Here is a 21,814-nt window from a genome sequence, read left to right as displayed (position 1 = left end):
GGGAATTGTTTTCTAATCTACTGTCTGAAGGGTAAAATCTAGAAGCCAAGATGTCCAGCAGCAACGGCCTGTGTGGGTGACGGAAGAGAAGCCAATGATCTAACTTAACTTCTAGAGCAGTTCTGACTCCAGTGCTCCTTATTCCTTCACCCTAGTTCCAGAGGTATCTGAGACTGCCAGTTCCCATACCTTTTGTGGATTCTGGGATGTAAACTAGGTTCTCAATTTCTCCATTGCCACTTGGGGATTTGTCTTCCTCAGATCTGCTAAGTCAGTTACCACTGATACATCTGCTTTCTAGCTTCCAAACCTGTGTTGCTCTTGTCACTTTTCTGTCTTGCTGTCTTTGTAGCTTATGTCTTTAAAATAAATAAATGAATGAATAAACAACCTTTAACGTATATTTAGTGGAGTTTCAGAAAGACACAAAACGGTATCTTTGTTAAATTCACCATCTAAATCTGCAAATCCTGACTTCATATCACCTTCTATAACATATTATATAATTTCTTTTATCATTAAATTTCAAATTAAAGCATAATTCAAGTACCTTGTGTCTTGTGTTACCCTAATCCTTATAAAATACATTCATTAATTACTTCTACATAACAGTACCAGGATGTTTCTGGGTATTTAGATAATTCCTCACCTTTCTCGTACTGATTTCCCACAGATAAAGCAAGTCCATTTTCTCTTTCCACCATGGGTACACTCTATATGGCGTTTCAAATTTCCAGTGTCGTTAAACTGGCGACCGCATATATCACATGGAAAAGGACCTAAAACGGAAAAAAATAGTGTGCATCTAAACTTTAAGAATAGATACTAAGTTAAATTTAATACGTATGTTATAAATTCATACCTACCACTACTAATGCATATATAATAACACAATCAATTATTATTTTTTACACAATTATTTATTTATAGTTTTCTCTTCCCTTCTAGAGTGTTTATTTTATTCCCAGCAGACAGGTTACAATCATCTCTATATTCCTAAAGCTGAGTATGGCACCAGGCATCTAATATAATAAAAGCTGAATAAACTAATGAGTTTATTATAAACTGAAACAGCCAATTCCTAGTTTGAAATCAGACTGGGTCAAACTGAAAAATGTTACATACCAAATTTATGGGGAAAGGAGGTAATAAGAAACTTTCAAAGAGTAAACAGAGTACTTAAGAGAGCTCATGGTCAACTGAAAAGACTGTGGCACATTTGTTTCGTCCTACAAAATTAAATACAAATTTCTTACAGTAATATTGACCTTAGCTGGATTCAAAATTTCACCATGACTTTACCAAATAACTGGAGAGAAGACAGAGTTCTACTGAAGGGCAGACTGAAAGGATGACAAAGGATGTGTGAAAAAGAAGTATAACTCAGCTCACGTCCCCCCCCCACCCCCCGATATCTGTGGATTCAACCAACTCCAGATAGAAAATATTTGAAAAAAATTCCAGAAAGTTCCAAAAAGCAAAACTTGAATTTGCCAGGCACTGGCAACCATTTACATAGCATTTATATTGTATTTACAACTATTTAAATAGTATTTACATTGTATTAGGTATTATAAGTAATCTAAAGATGATTTAAAGTATACAGGAGGATGTGCACAGGTTATATGCAAATACTACACCATTTTATACAAGGGACTGGGGCATCCTTGGATTTGGGTATCTGGAGAGGTCCTGGAACCAACCCCCATGGATACTGAGGGGCAACTGTATTCCTCATTGTGCAATAGAGCCTTGAAAATATCTGAAGATGGCTGTTCTGTCTTCCTTTCCCAAACAAAATATTTCAAGGTCCTTCAAAAGTTTTTCAGATGACATGATTTTAAAGCCCTATGTTGCCATAATTACCCACTTCTAGAACATATGTCAATATCCATCTTGAATGTGGTATCCATAAGTGAATGCAATATTCCAGATCAATTTAAAATCAGCAAGATGATTACTTTCCTAATTCTGAACAATACATTTTTATTAATGTAGTTTAAAACTACAGTTGTTTTTGTCAGTCATATGACATTACTGGTTCAGACTGTGCCTCTGCTATTAACAAGCCCATCTGAAAAGTGAGGCATTTGGATCCTGTACCATTTTACAGCTCTGCAACTCCCAATGATTAAAAAAATTCAGATCATTCCCATGTATACAACTTTGTATTTATTCTTAATTAATTTTAACTTTTTTTTTTTTTTTACAACAGAGAGTTTTTTTTGTTTTTTTTTTTAAATTTATTTTTGGCTGCCTTGGGTCTTTGTTGCTGTGCGTGGGCTTTCTTTTTAGTTGCGGTGAGCGGGGGCTACTCTTCATTGCCGTGCGCGGGCCTCTCATTGCGGTGGCTTCTCTCGTTTTGGAGCACCGGCTCCAGGTGCGCGGGCTCTAGAGCACAGGCTCAGTAGTTGTGGCGCACGGGTCCAGCTGCTCTGCAGCATGTGGGATCTTCCTGAACCAGGGCTCGAACCCGTGTCCCCTGCATTGGCAGGCGGATTCCTAACCACTGCGCCACCGGGGAAGCCCCCAAGAGTTTTTTTTTTTACTTTTTTATTTTCTGCTGTATCAACTACCCCTGCCAGCTTTATGTCATGTAGCGTATTCATAAAGCATGAAATATATTATTTTTATCCAAGTTGTCAATAAAAACATTGAATAGGATAGGGAAAAGGCTACTTGAAAGATAATAATTCATTATTGGGAGTAACTGTCATAAATGTACCTAACTGTACTACCATCTGGAACACAAGTCTCCACCTTGGCCATAAGCATGAAGGAGAGAATTCATCAAATACAATACTGAATTTCAAATATACTAAGTTTACTACACTCTCTGAAACATGAGTCTTTTCCAAGACAAAAATGCCTACCCCAGGCACTCACAAACCTATCCAACAATCAACTGTAAATAAATGCAGTTATGACCACGAACAGCTCTGCCACCAGAAAACAAAACAAAACAAACCCCATATTTACTCATCTCCAAGAACAGCAGCAAATCCAGTGCCCCTCCCCACGTACACGACCTCCTTCTCCTCAGTGATTCAACAGCAGCAGCCTCCTCCAGCATGACGCGACCACCAACAGTTGCTATGCTGCTCCTAGAAAAATTAATCTGCTTACCCAGATGGAACTTTTCTTGATGCTTTAACCGTGCAAATCGTGACTTAAAATGTTCTTCACAATAGGTACACTTAAAAGGTTTATCTTGAGAATGGAGAATCATATGTTCCTCCAAGTGTGGTCTTCGAGTAAAAGATTTCTTACAAATCTAAAAGAAAATGCACATAAAATGTAAGGGAACCTGAATTTAAAATAAAAGTACAAAGCTCATGATGAGAAATAAACACATATATTCAAGTAGCTAAAGAGAAATTTCTCCTAAAAGAAAAAACTTACCAGAAGTATAATCAACTATTGTGCAGGAAAAATACCTTGGAGGAATTACAGTAAGAATTTATTTTAAATTAGTACTAAAGTTAGCTAAATTTCAACACCTTATATTTCTAATAGGCTAATTCCTAAGATCATACAGTAATCCTACTATCTTAATCCTGGTCAACATTTCTAAATCCATTAAATTTATATTTTTAAATCAATTATATGTTATGAATAAAGGTTTTTATCATGCTTGCCATATATCTGATTAGGAATAGGAGTAAGAACTTCAGAAAAATTACTTTAAAAAGTTTATCTCTTGAGGTGGTCAGAAAGAATATACACAACATTTTAAAGAAATTTGGCAGACATCAGATTTAGAAAAGGGGAGGAGGAACTGCTGTAACAATATAGCATGTCCTATACACCAAGCATAACACCACCACAATACAGCATGTACTATACACCAGGTATAACAACACAGCATCTACTATACGCCAGGTATATAACAACATAGCACGTACCATACATCAGGTGTAACAACACAGCATCTACTATACGCCAGGTATGTAACAACACAGCATGTACTATACACCAGGTATAACAACACAGCATGTACTATACGCCAGGTATAACACAGCGTGTACTACACACCAGGTATAACATAGCATGTACTATACACCAGGTATAACAACACAGCGTGTACTATACGCCAGGTATAACACAGCGTGTACTATACACCAGGTATAACATAGCGTGTACTATACACCAGGTATAACAACACAGCATGTACTATACGCCAGGTATAACACAGCGTGTACTATACACCAGGTATAACACAGCATGTACTATATGCCAGGTATAACACAGCGTGTACTATACACCAGGTATAACACAGCGTGTACTATACACCAGGTATAACAACACAGCATGTACTATACGCCAGGTATAACACAGCGTGTACTATACACCAGGTATAACACAGCGTGTACTATACACCAGGTATAACAACACAGCATGTACTATACGCCAGGTATAACACAGCATGTACTATACACCAGGTATAACATAGCGTGTACTATACACCAGGTATAACATAGCATGTACTATACACCAGGTATAACAACACAGCATGTACTATACGCCAGGTATAACACAGCGTGTACTATACACCAGGTATAACACAGCGTGTACTATACACCAGGTATAACACAGTGTGTACTATACACCAGGTATAACACAGCGTGTACTATACACCAGGTATAACATAGTGTGTACTATACACCAGGTATAACACAGCGTGTACTATACACCAGGTATAACACAGCGTGTACTATACACCAGGTATAACACAGCGTGTACTATACACCAGGTATAACACAGCGTGTACTATACACCAGGTATAACACAGCGTGTACTATACACCAGGTATAACACAGCGTGTACTATACACCAGGTATAACAACACAGCATGTACTATACACCAGGTATAACAACACAGCATGTACTATACACCAGGTATAACATAGCATGTACTATACACCAGGTATAACAACACAGCACGTACTATACTCCAGGTACAACAACAGCACAGCGTGTACTATACGCCAGGTATAACATAGCATGTACTATACACCAGGTATAACAACACAGCATGTACTATACGCCAGGTATAACACAGCGTGTACTATACACCAGGTATAACATAGCGTGTACTACACACCAGGTATAACATAGCGTGTACTATACGCCAGGTATAACATAGCATGTACTATACACCAGGTATAACAACACAGCATGTACTATACACCAGGTATAACACAGCATGTACTATACACCAGGTATAACACAGTGTGTACTATACACCAGGTATAACACAGCGTGTACTATACACCAGGTATAACAACACAGCGTGTACTATACGCCAGGTATAACACAGCGTGTACTATACACCAGGTATAACACAGCGTGTACTATACACCAGGTATAACATAGCATGTACTATACACCAGGTATAACAACACAGCATGTACTATACACCAGGTATAACACAGCGTGTACTATACACCAGGTATAACACAGCGTGTACTATACACCAGGTATAACACAGCGTGTACTATACACCAGGTATAACAACACAGCATGTACTATACGCCAGGTATAACATAGCATGTACTATACACCAGGTATAACAACACAGCATGTACTATACGCCAGGTATAACACAGCGTGTACTATACACCAGGTATAACACAGCATGTACTATACACCAGGTATAACATAGCGTGTACTATACGCCAGGTATAACATAGCGTGTACTATACGCCAGGTATAACATAGCATGTACTATACACCAGGTATAACAACACAGCATGTACTATACACCAGGTATAACACAGCGTGTACTATACACCAGGTATAACACAGCGTGTACTATACACCAGGTATAACATAGCGTGTACTATACACCAGGTATAACAACACAGCATGTACTATACGCCAGGTATAACATAGCATGTACTATACACCAGGTATAACAACACAGCACGTACTATACTCCAGGTACAACAACAGCACAGCATGTACTATATACCAGGCACAATGCTAAGTAATGCATGGATTATTTTACTTAATTCTCACAATAAACCTAAAAGTAGATATAACTGTTATCACTTTGCAGCTGAGGATGATGAAACTTAGTAAGGAGAAGAAACTATCTTATAAAGATCCAAATAATTAATAATTAACTTCAATTCCTAGAAGCTGAAATCAGAGAAATGGTGAGAATCTTGTCGTGTATTGGGTTGGTCAAAAGGTTCGTTTGGTTTTTTCCGTAAGATGGCTCTAGTAGCACTTAGTTGTCTTTGACTTCATTCGAAATAATTTTGTTAGATTGTATTGTGACAGCTGTCATATCAGTGTGCATTTTTAAAAAAAAGTATCAAAATTGGTGAATTTTTGTGTGGCCATTTTAATATTGAAGATGGAAGAAAAAAGCAACATTTTTGGCATATTACGCTTTATTATTTCAAGAAAGGTAAATAAAAACACAGCTGAAACGCAAAGATTTGTGCAGTGTATGGAGAAGGTGTTGTGACTGATCAAACGTGTCAAAAGTGGTTTGTGAAGTTTCGTGCTGGAGATTTCTCGCTGGACGATGCTCCACGGTTGGGGTAGCCCAGTTGAACTTGACAGAGATCAAATCGAGACATTCACTAGAACAATCAATGTTATACCATGTGGGAGATAGCCGACATACTCAAAATATCCAAATCAAAGGCTGAAAATCATTTGCACCAGCTTGGTTATGCTAATTGCTTTGATGTTTGGGTTCCACATAAGTTAAGCGAAAAAAACCCTCTAGACTGTATTTCCACGTGAGATTCTCCACTTAAACGTAATGAAAATGTCCCCTTTTTAAAACAAATTGTGACGGGCAATGAGAAGTGGATACTGTACAATAATGTGGAACAGAAGAGATCATGGGGCAAGTGACATGAACCACCACCAACCACACCAAAGGCCGTCTTCATCCAAAGAAGGTGATGTTGTGTATATGGTAGGTTTAGAAGGGAGTCCTCTATTATGAGCTCCTTCTGGAAAACCAAATGATTAATTCCAACAAGTAGCGCTCCCAATTAGACCAACTAAAAGCAGCACTTGACGAAAAGCGTCCAGAATTAGTCAACAAAAAACACATAATCTTCCATCAGGATACCACAAAACCGCATGTTTCTTTGGTGACCAGGCAAAAAACTGTTAGAGCTTGGCTGGGAAGTTCTGATTCATCTGCCGTATTCACCAGACATTGCACCTTTGGATTTCCATTTATTTCGGTCTTTACAAAACTCTTCTAATTGAAAAAATTTCAATTCCCTGGAAGACTGCAAAAGGCACCTGGAACAGTCCTTTGCTCAAAAAGATAAAAAGTTTTGGGAAGATGGAATTACGAAGTTGCCTGAAAAATGGCAGAAGGTAGTGGAACAAAACAATGGATACGTTGTTTAATAAAGTTCTTGGTGAAAATGAAAAATGCGTCTTTTATTTTTACTTAAAAACTGAAGGAACTTTTTGGCCAACCCAATATATAAGTTGAAGCCTAGGAGTAAACAAAATGATAGCTGATTACTCCTTTAAACAATATTTACCTAAATAATGAAAAAGTACTTTAAGGGGTGTGGTAGAATAAAAATACGTACAAATTCTTTGTTACTCCTATCATTGTAAAATGGAGATTAATTCCACTACCCTTAAATCTTCCCTGGCTGTAGTGGCTTGTGTGACCAACAGAACGTGTTAGAAGTGGTGCTCTGAGACTTCCGAGGTGAGGCCATAAGAAGCCTGAGAGCATTTATCTTGGCTTCTTCCTGGAACACACACTCACTCTTGGAGCCCAGCTGCCATGCCAGAAGGAAGTTCAAGTAGCCCCAGGAAGAGCCAGCTGTCCTTGTTGAGCTTCTAGCTGTCGACCAACACCAGGTTTCCAGCCATGTGAATGAGGCACTTTGGAAGCAGCCCCAAACCAGACCAGATCAGACAGACCATCCATCAGCTGAAAACAATTGAGTGACTTCAGCTGACACCATGTAGAACAGAAGAATTGCCTAGCAAAATCCTGCCCCCATTTATATTACTGACCCAAAAAATGATGAGATACAATGAAATGGTAATTCAAAGCCACTAAGTTTTGAGGTGGTTTGATATATAGCAACAGACAACCAGAAATGGAGGGAAAATTCTAACATTTTACATTCTGTGCAACAGTAACATCACAGTTTCAGACAACTATAAAAACATGGTATAGTGATTACGATAAAAATAAAAACTAGGATTTCTATTTTTCAGGTCCATCATTCAAAAACTAACTCATACCACGCTTAATTTACAAAAATATTAGGATAACACTGTATAAAAGAGAGATTCTAAAAGTGATATAAGCTAAGTTTATATTACTTTAAAATTTAATTACTTTCCCAAAAGGTCACACTACATTTAATTTGGTTTTCTCCTACAAATTAAAATCTCTTACATCACATTTCCAACTTTCACTCTTAGTCTTCTTAATGGAAATAAATTCTTGTGCATTTTCAGGATGAAATCTATAAGAAAAAAATTAAAAGTCTGTCAGGAAAAGATTATATAAGTCAATATTCTATCTGATATGTTGACAGTGATTACAAGAATCAGGCACTGATTCCTTTCTTAAAGAGACAGACACATTTGAGTACTTTAAGAATACAGGTATTGCTATTATTTTAATATATGAATATGTGTGCCTAAAGTTATGCAGAAATAGTCAAAGTAAAGCATAATCATACTTTACACATATTCAGGAACCTATCTATTCACAGATAATCTTCAATGCAATTCACTTGACTTGTTTTAGTCCATATTTCAATGAATTTAATTTTTCAAAGTTAAATATGCAATACTATACTAAATATTCTTTCTCCCACAAATTTTCATACACTAAAGACAAAGTTCAGCATGCGGAATAAGTTTCCTACAGTTCTAAAACCATATAGGTTGAAAACATACTTGCCAAAACCCAAGACAGAAAACCCAGGATAACAAAAATTCTGTATCTTAAACTTCTATAGCATAGACTATAGTTTTTGTTTCAGTATCAAAAAACTTCATCTCAATAGCAGTAGTAAAAAATATGAACTAATATTTGCTGTTCTTTTCTTAATAAATTTGTAGTCTAGAAAATGTTAAGCAATGAAAGAATCGGAGACAAGCACCCCATAGATGTTTTTAGCTCACTACGTATTTAAATTAGAAGGCACACTAAAGTATATTACGGAAGCAAGATAATACTTGCCTCTTAACATGCTTGGCTAAAGTCTTCTTGCTTGCATGAAGTTTATTACAATAAGGGCACTTGTGCTCCTTCTTATGAAATTCTGTTTCATTACTGTGCTTCTTTCTGTGAACAGTTAGGTTAGACTTTGTCGAATAGCGCTGGTGACAAATATCACACTCAAAGGGCTTCTCACCTGTGTGAACACGTGTGTGGCTCTCATATTTTCCTATAAAAAGACAGAAATTAAAATTAAATTCTGTACATTTACTACATAGTGATTGAAATTTGACAGTGGAATAAAATCTCCTGATTAACAGTATATTTAGAAGCCATGAATTGAAAGGAATTTTCAGATTTGGCAGACCTTTTAAAAATATCATAAAAGGCAATATAATATGTTATGTATCTTATATATTTTCATCTCTCTTCACAAAGAAGGTAATCTGGAAAGGCTACTACAAATCTAGTATACTCAGCAAAATTTATACTTCACTACAGTCCATTCCTACAAGACCTCTCCAACTTATAAGACATTAAGACACAAGTAAATCACCTGTACTTGACTTCATGCTTAATACTAAGCTACTAAGGCCAACATATATGGGCAGTATCAAGGGAAGTAAGAAAAGGAAAAAATGAACAGGTATAATGCACAGACATATTAATGTGAGATCTGTATTATATTCTGAATGCATATCTGAGTTGCAAACAAATGTTACAGGTATTTCCAATAGAAAGAATCAAGAAATTTTAACCGTCCTACACTGTTGGGAATGCAAATTGGTGCAGCCACTAAGGAAAACAGTATGGAGGTTCCTTAAAAAAAGTAAAAATAGAGTTACCATATGATCCATCAATCTCACTCTTGAGCATATATCCAGAAAAGACAAAAACTAATTCAAAAAGCTTCATGCACACTAATGTTCACAGCAGCACTATTTACAATAGCCAAGACCTGGAAGCAACCTGAATGTCCACTGACAGATGAATGGATAAAGAAGATGTGGTATATATATATACACAATGAAATATTACCCACCCATAAAAATAATGAAATATTGCCATTTGCAGCAACATGGATGGACCTAGAGATTATCATACCAAGTGAAGTAAGCCAGACAAAGACAAATATTATTCTCATTTATATGTGGAATCTAAAAAAATACAAATGAACTTATTTACAAACAGAAACAGACTCACAGACATAAATCTATCATGGAAAAGAATCTAAAAAAAAAAAAAAATCTATATATATATAACTGAATAACTTTGCTGTACACTTGAAACTAATACAATATTATATATCAACTATAGTTCAATAAAAAAATATAAAATAAAAAAAAAAGAAATTTTAACACAGCCTGTCCAAAGAGAAAAGTGACAATAAAAAATGAAATACAAGGATACATTTTGGCTTAATTCTTACTTATATTGCTACTGATACTAAAATTCTTCTACATTGTTATTTAGAATATAAATTTCCACATTATAGAGGCAGAACAGCATCACAGGTAGGGGCACAGACCCTGGATCCAGCCACCTGGATATGAATCCCAATTCTTTAAATTGTAGGCTATGTGACCTTGGACAAGTAACCTTTCTAAGCCTCAAATCTTTCTCATCTGAAAAAATAATAATGGAATAATAGATTTACCTCAGAGGACTGTTGTAATAATAAATAAATTAATACACACAAAACACTTATACCTGGGTCAACCCATTATAAGGTATCAATTAATGTTGGCCATTATTATTAACCTGTAATCAAGCTGTGAATGTGCACATCTAGCAGCTTAAAATAGAAATCTCAATTAAGGATACTTCCGAGTGAAAGGCAATAAAAATAAGAAAAAAATACTATCAATATGAAGAGTAATTTTCAATGAAAAGCTTAGCTTTGCTTTGTCCTGGAAAAAAAAATGTATAAGTTTTTCCTCAGGCTAAAGCTAATGTGAAAGTACAGCATTTCATCCAAACACTTTTAAAAAATATATAAATCATAAATATATCATGGAGATTAGATAAAACCCAAAATATTCAAAGGCCACTGAGGAAAAAAGATAATCATTAATATTCATCTACTTAGTAAATACATTCATTAATTTATTACATGTATCTAAATATGATTATATTTAATAAACACAGTATATTATCTAAAAATTAACTGCACTGCATTTACATAAGAATATTGAGGAAAGGGAACCAAGGTATTTTCTTTAAGGTGGGGGGAAGGATGACAATCACAAGCAAAGCAAAACAAAAGTATGATAAAAACCCAGTAGGTATTTAAGTACTGACCATATGATGATGACCTATGCATCTTTTACATGCATGTAGTCAGGAAACTCAGCCAATGTCTGGGCACCTACTAAATTAGCTGTGTGATCTTAATCAAGCCAGTAATTTAACCTTTGTCTACCTGCGTTATTAACACTTCATGGGGCTGTGAGAAGTAAACAAATTAATATATACACGACACTTAAAACATCCTAGCACATAGTAAGCATTAGTAAATATTAGTCATCATCATCATCATCGTCATTATTATTATTAGGATTACTGGCCACAGGACGGGCACATAGATATATCTCAAGTAAATATGCATACACCTGGTTTATGAATATGTTATAACAGATCAAACTGGAGTTTCAGTTCTCTGAAAATACTGTAAGAACTTGACTTTGTCCCCTGGTCATTGCTAAAAATGCCTAGTATCTCCTCAGTTCTCCCTCTGCCACTGCGGGGGCATGACCGCATTGATACATGTACACACACACCGGAGCACCACCAGTTCCCCTGCTGTGGTCAAGGGACTGGAGCTAATACGGGGCTTGCCTGGGGGCGAGGCGTGCTTGTGTGTCCCAAGGCGAAATCTTTCCACAGACATCACAAATAACAAGTAGGTTCTCAAAAACAAGAGCTGAGCTACATTATGGCTTAAATCAGTGTTTCACAAACTAAAAATCATTAGTGTTAATAAAATCAATTCTGTGGGTTACGATTAGCACTGGGGGGAAAAAAGGAACAGAGTAGAAAATATCAGAGTGCATTCACACTAGATTCATGCAATTATTCTGCTTCAGTGTATGTATAAGCACATATATATATACATACATATGTATATAGCATAATAATATATGTATTTCTGACCTTGAACCATCCCTCCCAAAAAAGTTGGAAAAGCACTGATTTTTATTACTTTTTGCAGGGTATAACCAGACCAATACTGCTATAACATAATTTCTTTGGGGAAATGTTTTCTGAGTTGATTTTAATCTTTCTCTATTATAATATGGCATGCTTGTATTGGATTCCTTAATATTTGTTACACATCTACTGGATATGAGAAAAGGTAGAGAATCCAAACATTATCAATATGTACTAATAACCCACAATTCTAATTTGGCAAAGATAGGGGTCATTTTATGGAACTAAAAAAAAAGTTTTCCTTGATTGTGAAAGTTTTCACATTTTTCATAAACTTGCTTTTTAAATTATGGAAATGAATCAAGAGTACACAGTATGATTTTAAGTGACTAAGTTACAAGTGATTTTTGGAACAGGACCATTCTTACCTGGGGATTGACTGTGCCTGCTTAGCACAGACTCTCAGGACTGAAGGCTAACTTATCAACCCCCTACCGCTCAAGTCTCCTGATTTTTTACACCCAAGTGAACAGGAAGAGCAACTTAATAAAAATCTTAAATTATAAGAAAAATCTTCACCAAAACTTTTATTTTCTATGAAAATGCCTTTGCTGGAAAGATCAATTAGTAGAATTTTCCATTTATTTGTAGTCAAGAAATTCTTGCTTGCAAATAAAAAGTTATATGTAGTTGAATAATAAAGCCATCAAGTGGCAGTTAAATTAAAAATCAAAACCACTTTTGATTGTTAAACTTCCATTTGCTTACATACCAGTAGACTTAACAGGATTTAACCAAAAAACAAAAAGAAACAAATAAAATCATTTTAAAATAAATTCAGCAAAGTCCAAAGAGACCAATGAAAATACATAAATTTGAATAATTCATTATAACATTTAGAATCTCTAAAGTAAAAAAACATTTTTGTTATGTTATTATTTCAAATTTAATGCACAGAGGCATTGCAGGACCTGTTATCTGCATGGATTTGAATTTCTGACCAACAGAAGAGACACAACTTCTGAGGGAACACTGAACCCCAAAGTCAGATAAATGTCCAAAGAAATCCCATGCTTAAATCAATTGGTAGGGATGTGCGGGGGTTCTCCTCGGCATAAACACAATCAACACGTATATCTGTTTCTTTTCTTATGGGGTGGGGGGAATTCAATAATAATGTATAAATCAAATGTTCACTTCAAAGTTATCAAATAGTTTGCATCAAAAAAAACCCCTCAGTATTCTTTCACAGAACACTAAACTGTGCCCCACCATTCTTAATCACCAACAGAAAACAAATAATATTAAGAAATTTCATCCACAGCATTTTTCTGACTGAATCCCAGTATGAATTGTGTCCCAAATCAGGACACACAAAATAAAGATATTTTCACATAACAAAACTTGACCTTGTGCTTCATTCCATACGGGTCATGAAAAATTATTATCAGATTTCGTATGGAGGTTTTACAGAGAGAAACATCACCAAATTAGCTCATTATATCTCATATGCCAAATCTTAAATTAACCTTGAATTTATTCATTTGGCATACCCTAAAGAATATTTAACTAAAATATTTAACATTAAAGTAGAGAACTGTGCCACTGTCATTACACTTTTCTATTCAGAACCAAGCAGAATCTGTCAGGATGGTCTACAGAGTCACATTTTTTTAAAAAGTTTTTAAACATTTTCTACCTCTAGAAAAGATTAAATTTAATCTAAGGAAGGATTTTAGTTCCCAGTAGGAACAAAAAAAAAGATAAATTATCCAAATTTTTTCTCTCACCCCCATCTGTCATCTTCTTCCCATTTTTGCCTTTTCACCAGCTAGGTTTTCTGTACAAGGGGGAAAGGTCAAAGGACTCTTATTTGCATGAGAATAGGCTGAGAGGAGGACAGCTGGGAGCCTAAGGAAAAAATACAACTGGATCAGGAATCTCACTCTGAGCAACTATTAAGCACGTCAAAAAAGATAAAAGATCCAAAGTGCTGGAATCAAATTACTAAACTACATACTGTGGAGCTAATGGTTCCAGCAGAAGGTCTCAGAGCTTATTAATTCTCTTTCCTAAACCCACTCTGAGACAGCAAGTTAAAGCCTTCTTACAAGTCCAAAGTCAGAGTCAACCTTTCACCTTAGTTCAATTAAACAAGAGCTTACTGAAAACTTATTATCGAAATGACCTGGGGTATCACGAAGAATACTAACCAAAACTAACATACAAAACCTTCAAGCTCACAATCTAATGATATAGGGAAATAACAATCAAAATTCTAGGTGGAATCCTATGAAAGGATTAAAATCCTATGAAAGAAATGTGGGTGATATGAGGATTATTGGAAAGTAGCCCTTGAACTGTTTTAAGAATAAAGAGGACTTCTGATAGGGATGATAAAGGAGGACATTTAAGAAACACAGGTCTTCTCCATCTGCATATTCTTTTCACTCTACCCATCACCAGTCCACTGAAGTCTATATTCAGGGCACCTCTGATCTACTCCCGTCCCACATCCCATTCCCAATGCTGCTCATCTTCCTAGTCCAAGCCTGCAACACCTCCAACTTCCTTCTCATCATTGAAGCCAGAGTATCTTTCTAAAACTCCTATGGCCGTCATTTCCTTTGTCAAAGTTTTCTCAACTTTCTATCACTCACTGGATAAAAACTCCTCTGTACTGCATACAAACCATTCAAAACTTGACCTCTGCTTACTTGCCAATCCTCACCTCTTGTCATTTTCATTATGCCTCCTTGCCCACCCCGAAATCACCCTGCCCTTAGCAATTTCCAGAACACAGCTACCTCCATGTCTTTGCAGTTGTGGTCCTTCTGCCTTGTAAGTTCCTCCCTATTCTTTAGGTCTGAGCTCAAATGCTACCTGCTCCGTGAAATCCTTCCTGATTCCTATAAGCTTCTGTATTTGTCCTGATGAGATGATCTTATTGTAATATAATTGTATTTGTGCATGTACTCATTAACCTCTAAGATTCTTGAGGACAGAGAATATACCATTTCATATTTGTTTAGTGTTTGGCATAGCAGAGACACACAAAAACTGCATTAATGATGAATAAGAGAAGCTAGCATTCCCTACACACCTAAATTTCACACGATATTTTAAGTGATTCACAAGGACTATCCCATTTAATCCTCATAGTAACCCCCATGAGAAAGTACCATTAGCATCAGCCCACACTATCTGTGAAGAAACAAAAGCACAAACACAGGTTAAGCAACTCACATAAGACCTGGATTCAAAAATGCAGGCAGTCTGACATCACCACAGCTCATACTTTGTAACCAATATGATAAAATCACAATCTCAATCTCTTGCTTGCTCTCTCTCTTTCTCTGTACTGGGGAAAAGTCAGCAAGCCCTCATGAAGCTAAGCAAGAGAGGGTCTCAATAAGAGGGGTATAATGTAAAATACATTCAGGAAGGAGGCTGGAAATAAGCTGACAATGTGCCCTATTGATTCGCACAATTATCTGATTATCTGAACTGAATTTGGTCAAAAAAGCTGCAAAATGCCTTCCTCTTAGTACATGAGGACCTTGACCTTGAGCACTCTTTCCCCAAATAGTGTGCACAGAACTCTACTTTCCTGGGAGTTTCTAAGGAGAACCCCGAAGTGTCCAGTGGTAAAACTATTTGAGGAAATGCCAGGTTAAGTAAAATGAACAGGTTTCTTTACTAAAGAATTTGAGAGCCTTAATACAGATAGATGAGTATAGTTATTCCCGTCTTACCTGAACACAGAACCCCTTGCTGATAACGCATCTCACAGGCCTAGTTAGTGTTTGATAGGACAGTTTGAGGCCTACAATGCCATTTGCAAACTGACCCCTGCCCACACACCTCAAGTCAAATTAGGTCAAATTAAGGTGTAATACAGGAAGCATGTGCTAAGAATACAAAGTCTAAAAAAGAGAATCAACTGGAAAGATGAAATGTTGTCAGGTATCTCAATCCAAAAATGTTGTTCTCTTCTCTATAACCCTCACAGCATCTGTTCACAGCTCTTCAAGAGCATTTACCAACCTGAGTTTAACATGCTACTTGTATCCGCACACTCTTCCAACTGACCTACTCAAAAAAAGTTGTTTTATTCATTTGTATAGAAACTTAAACACAGTAAAAATAGCAATAAATAATTATTAAATTGGATTATCAAAAGCATTCTGATTTAGAAAAAAATATTCAAAGACATAATAAAAAGCAAAAACGAGGTTACCACTGCTATGCCATAGTTTATACTATCGAATATTTTGAGAGCAAATAATTACCAATGCCTATGTAAATGCAAATGTAACCAATTTCCACCTATGCCAATAACAAGTAACTCAATACTCCAAGACACACTGGGATATATTAAACTGTATAAGTAATTTTACAAGGTCAAATTACACTTATCTCTTCTTTTTATCATTCTATGCAGTCGAATATATTTCCCAATTTCATAACTTTGATTTATATGTAAATAGCTGAACTGCTGCAATTTAAAAGTTCACATTGAAAGTCCATATAAGACACCTCCAAAAATTATTTTACTAGCAAATATTAGATCTCTTGAAAGTAAATATTCACTGATAAATTTTTAATTTAAGGTTAGAGACATTTCCTACATATGCTTTTTTAATAAAGAAAAACTTGATTTATTCATTATTATAATAACCCAAGAATACTATTAGGATACTTCCTTAAGTCTCTGTCTACAGAATGAAATTACATTTAGCACAGTTTTATTCCTAACTATGTATTAGACTAATCTGAAACATCCCAATTCTAAACAGTACTGGATACTGGAAAAGTGACTATATTTATGACTCACATATTACCATGCTCAAGGGGAAATAGTATACAAATTATTAAATTATATCTAATATAACCTAATTCAATTTTCTATAATGACTCAAAAATATCAGTTACCTATGAAATTAAATTAGCATATAAATCAAAGCTCTACATTCATAATTATTGATACTCTGGAATTTTTCACACTAAATACAGGAACTAATGATCTGTCACCTACTGCCAGGACATGAGGAAGAGAAAATAAAGGGTAATATAAATACTTAATTCCTGAATCACAACAAACCTATAATAACAGGATAAAATATGTATCAAAAATCAAATATCCTCCCTACTTAAGTCTTCTTTTTAAAAGTTGCTTTCAAAGTTTAGTTTCTAACTATCACCTTTAAAATATCCATGAAAAGTTAAGTTATTAGAGACAGGAAACAAGCTGTCTTTTCTTACCTATGCGGTCAAATGTCTTATCGCATTTGGGACACTGCAATATTTTTTTGTTACTGTTCTGAATGACTACAGGGGTTAATCCCTCATGAATGCTTCCGACAGAATCACCAGCCTCAGGCTCCTCTTCGGCATCATTGGGATCCTTTTCACTGTGCTCTTCAATGTCAGAGTATTCATCTGACATTTCCTCCTCTAGCTCATCCTCTTCAGCATTACATTCACTGCCGGGATCCTCGGAATCATTTCTATCTGACTTTTCCTTATCAAAACTGTCTTGATTCAAATTGTCTGACCCATCGCCACTTTCTTGTTCATCATCACTGGTGTCATCAAACTTAACAGGGCACTTCCGATTCCGTTTTGATCTCCTTGTGGAAAAACTTCTCTCCAGCATTTTTAACCCATGCTTTTTCCCTAATAAAAGGGATCTATGGGTTTTCGCCAAATGATTCTCTAAAGACTTCTTATAACAAAAATGTCTACTACAGAATTTACACTGATGATTACTCGATAGTCTTCCAGTTAACTCACTTAGTGTTTCTTCTGGTGATGATTTTTCAGTTAGCTCAGACTGAAAAGTGGCAACATTTTCGTTATTTAGCAGCTTAACTGCATCTATAATATCCAGGAATTTTGCAGCCTCTAAAACAAGAGGGATTTCATATTTGTACACAAAAAATTCTGATGTGTAAAGAAATTCAAGCAAATGCTGAAAAACGGAGTGCGTTACGTGATCCAGGGTGACAACATCCGTGCTTGGATTTTTGCTCAAACACGCATGAAAATAACTGCTGCCAACAGCAACGACGACTTTGTGCGCACTAAATTCTTTTCCTTCTACTATGATAAGTAAGTCACAGAAAGACGGCTGCTTCTGCCTATCATCATTTAAATACTTCAGCAAGTTCTTATTGTACTGCAAAGAACTTATAAGTTTTCTCTGATCCGGAGAGGGAGGAAGTTCCTGATAACAGCGAAGAGCTTCAGGAGCTGGTCTTTCTGTAGAACGAGTGTAAGTTACTTGCTCGCACTCCACTGCAACATTTCCTTCCGAAGAATCTTTATGGTAGCCTAGATGGATCTTCTCGTCAAGATGTGAAGTAACCTTTCTCCTTTTCTTCATTGCAGTACAACGGTATCAGAACAAGAAACTTCATAAGTGTCCTGAGGGATTTATGAAGGAAAACTAGATTGTCTTGGATAACAGCTTCTGGAGGGGCGTGCCCGAGGGTTGCATGCTCTGCGAAAAGAGTAAGAACCATGAAAAATAACTGCATGGCCAAGCGATCCTAAATCATTCGCGGCATTATAACAAATCCTTCCTAAACGAGAACTAAATTATGATAAAGTCACCGCTTCCACTCATTCGTGGCTGAGATTTTAGGGCGGAGAACAAGGAGGGCCGGGTTAGAAAACACAGCCAACAAAAGAATAATTTTAAAGGAGGCAGAGCACACCTTGCAGGCCCGATTCCCGAACCGGGTAGGGGAAAGGGGGGCAGAAGGGGAGGCTCCGCGAAGCCCGCCGTGGGTGCAGGTCGAGGCGGCCACCTTCGCGGTGCAGGGGCGCCGGGACAGTGACAACCAGGCCGTCGTGGCCGCGGAACCCACGTCCCCCATTAATACGCTTCCCAGGGGCGGCTAGGCGCACCTCCTCGGGGTCGGCGAGCGTCCAAATACCGGAGGCGCCCGGCGGGACGGCCCCGGGAGGCGCGGAGAGGAGAGCGGGTCACCCGGGGGACGGCCGCCGGAGCAGAGCCTCCTCAGGCCCCGCCGGGTGGAGACCGCGCCGCCGAGGGCGCCCCCGCCGCCCGCCAACCCGCTCCCCGCGCGGGTTCCCCGCGCGGACGCCCCGCGCGTCCATTACCGGGAACCCAGGGCTCCCCGTTGGCTCCCGGCCGCTGAGCTCCACTCCTGGCGCGCTCGCTCTGGCGCCGACCCACTTCCGGGTTCAGCCCCCGGCCCCGCCCGCCCTTCTCCTCTTGACGCCCTGCCGCCGCCGCCGCAACCACCGAGCACGTCAACCGCGCGCGCGCAGCCTCGCGGCCGCCAGACACCCCAGCGAGCGACCCTGCGCCGGCACTGCGCATGTGCGCGCACCCTCCCTGCGCATGCTCCGTGAGGCCCCTCCGCCCCCCGCCCCCGCCCCCGCCACGCCCCCGACGACCCCAGAGACTTCAGGAGTCCATTAGTCCGGGTTTTCGTGGCGGTCCGGTGGCCGCTGTGACTGAGCCAGTCGGGGTCTCGCGGGCAGCCAGGCGGGGACCCCGGCAGAGGGCGAAGATGAGGCGGAGTTTCGTAGGGGTGGGCGGAGGCACCACGCCGCGAGCGGACCGCGTCCTCACGGCTTGTGGCCGGTTGTGGCAGCCTCTCAGCGGCGGGCGAAGCTGTCTCCACAAACGCTGCCCTGCGTCTGAAGAACCCAGCTGGACGCAGCTAACGCAGTTGCTCCTAGAATCAATTTTTAACTTATTGTCCACAGAAAACACTGAAAAATGTACATACAAGTATACAGCTGGCAGGACAGGAAAGAAAGCCGAAACAAAAAGAAAAGGTCCACAAGGATAACTTTTGGAGCCAAGATTGTGCGTTTCTAACGCAGTCGCAGGTGTTGCTGGTATTGCTGCTCTGAGGACCACATGTTTAGTAGCGAGGTCCTAGTCCTGTGATTTTACAGACACGAGGAAAAATAAGGCAGAGGCTGAAGCCAAATAGGATGGGTGACCAGATTGGTGAACCCATGTCCGAGTCCCCTGTGGATGGAAGAGTTACAGGAAAGTTATCGCTGACGCTCGTTAACGGTAAGGCAAACTTTATTCAGGGCGTCTACTACAGTGGGGTTTTGTACTAGGGCAGAGAGATTGGGCTCAATTCCAGACAAGAGAAGGTGGGAATTTGTAGCCCAGGAGCCGGCTGGGCGTGGCTGGCATGTCAGTGAACGGAAAACGGCCAAGAGAAAACATGAGGGGAAAGGGAGGCGGAGTGGGGGCCGGATTCTGGCTAAACTGACCTGACAGGGTTCTTGCGGGAAACAGGTGGGATGATCAGACAGGGCTCGAGGAGGAGGAAGAACCAGATGTCAGATATTGAGGGTGGGAGATTCTGGCTAAACTGACTTAGCAGGATCCTTGCTAAAATTGAGGAATGCAGAGACAAATAACAGAAGTTCAAAAGTCAGAGCCTAATTGAGAAGGGAGTTTAGGCGCACCTGGTTAAAGTTTGGTCAAGGAGAGAATCTTTGTTAGACCTAATGCAATCAGTTGAACGTCTTAGAGCAAAGGCTAAGCTTTACCGAGGAAGCTATTCGCCTTGAGACGTCAGCATAGAAACTCTGTCTGGGTTTCCAGGCTGATTCTCTGAAGTATTTGGACTCAAGACTGGAACAGCCACTCTTACCCGAGTTTCCAGCCTGCAGGCCTGCCCTATGGATTTTAGACTTATCAGCCCTCAGAATCAATCATGCAAGCCAGTTCCTTAGAATATCTGTCTGTCTATCCTCTATCTATCTATCCTGTTGGTTCTGTTTCTCTGGAGAACCCTCGCTAATACACCAGCAATGAACAGTAAGAAAATAAAATTGAAAAAATAATGCCTTTATGTTTTCCTCGATGGTATAGCACCAACATCCATGTCCCTAAGGTGTCAGAAGTCTTTGTCAGAGGAAGTAGCAGTGGGGCGGGGGGCCGAAAAGGAAAAAGCAGAGGCAGAAAGCCAAGACAGAAAGGAAATCTACACTCTTCAGAATCTCTTTCCTGTGTCTTCCTTTTGCTGATCTGTCATGGTCTTAATTCAGCATCCTTTAGCAGGCTGTTTCACAAATTTATTTCTGAAAATGAAAATGGTTTTCTTCATTTCTTTGTTGAATATCCATTAAACAACCACTCTGTACCAGGCATGTAACATTTTAAATAAACTTAGTCATAAAAGATGTCACTTGATGGCATCAGAGGTATAAAATACCTGGGAATGAATCTAATGAATTATGTTCAAGACCTCTATACACAATTCTCTACAACAGGGCTGACAGACTTTTCTGTAAAGGACCAGATATGAAATATTTTAGGTTTGTGAACTGCGGGTAGTATCTTTTCCATTTTATTCTTCATTTTTATGACAACCTTTAAAATGTAAAAATTATTCTTATCTCACGGACCATACAAAAAACAAGCCATGAGCTGAATTTGGCCTGTGGGCCATTGTTTTCTGAGAACAACCC

At 38.3% G+C, this 21,814-nt stretch overlaps 2 protein-coding genes across 8 annotated transcripts in view; one reads left to right on the top strand and one right to left on the bottom strand.

Moving 5' to 3' along the window:
* ZBTB41 (zinc finger and BTB domain containing 41) overlaps window positions 1-19,619 on the bottom strand; it is a 44,236-nt gene extending 24,617 nt beyond the window's left edge. The window contains exons 1-6 of one of the 2 annotated variants that reach the window (XM_082425514.1): window positions 19,466-19,619; window positions 17,600-18,839; window positions 9,206-9,413; window positions 8,411-8,480; window positions 3,127-3,274; window positions 650-779 (exon numbers count right to left, since the gene is read on the bottom strand). In XM_082425514.1, the coding sequence (XP_082281640.1) occupies window positions 650-779; window positions 3,127-3,274; window positions 8,411-8,480; window positions 9,206-9,413; window positions 17,600-18,722 (1,679 nt within the window). In that variant the 5' untranslated portion in view covers window positions 18,723-18,839; window positions 19,466-19,619. Of the gene's footprint in view, window positions 1-649; window positions 780-2,979; window positions 3,275-8,410; window positions 8,481-9,205; window positions 9,414-17,599; window positions 18,840-19,465 lie in introns of both variants that reach the window. The other variant, XM_082425513.1, reaches the window with a different exon arrangement.
* Window positions 19,620-19,762: 143 nt separating this feature from the next.
* CRB1 (crumbs cell polarity complex component 1) overlaps window positions 19,763-21,814 on the top strand; it is a 276,695-nt gene continuing 274,643 nt past the window's right edge. For 4 of the 6 annotated variants that reach the window (XM_082425367.1, XM_082425364.1, XM_082425373.1 and 1 more), the window contains exon 1: window positions 19,764-20,399. In XM_082425367.1, the coding sequence (XP_082281493.1) occupies window positions 20,315-20,399 (85 nt within the window). In that variant the 5' untranslated portion in view covers window positions 19,764-20,314. Of the gene's footprint in view, window positions 20,400-21,814 lie in introns of all 6 variants that reach the window. The other 2 variants (XM_082425368.1, XM_082425371.1) reach the window with 2 other exon arrangements.

The sequence above is a fragment of the Balaenoptera physalus genome (genome assembly GCF_965194825.1).
Source record: "Balaenoptera physalus genome assembly, chromosome: 1".
In the NCBI taxonomy this organism is placed as follows: domain Eukaryota; kingdom Metazoa; phylum Chordata; class Mammalia; order Artiodactyla; family Balaenopteridae; genus Balaenoptera; species Balaenoptera physalus.
Note: the sequence above shows the minus strand (reverse complement) of the source record. Positions and strands in the feature narration are given on the sequence as shown.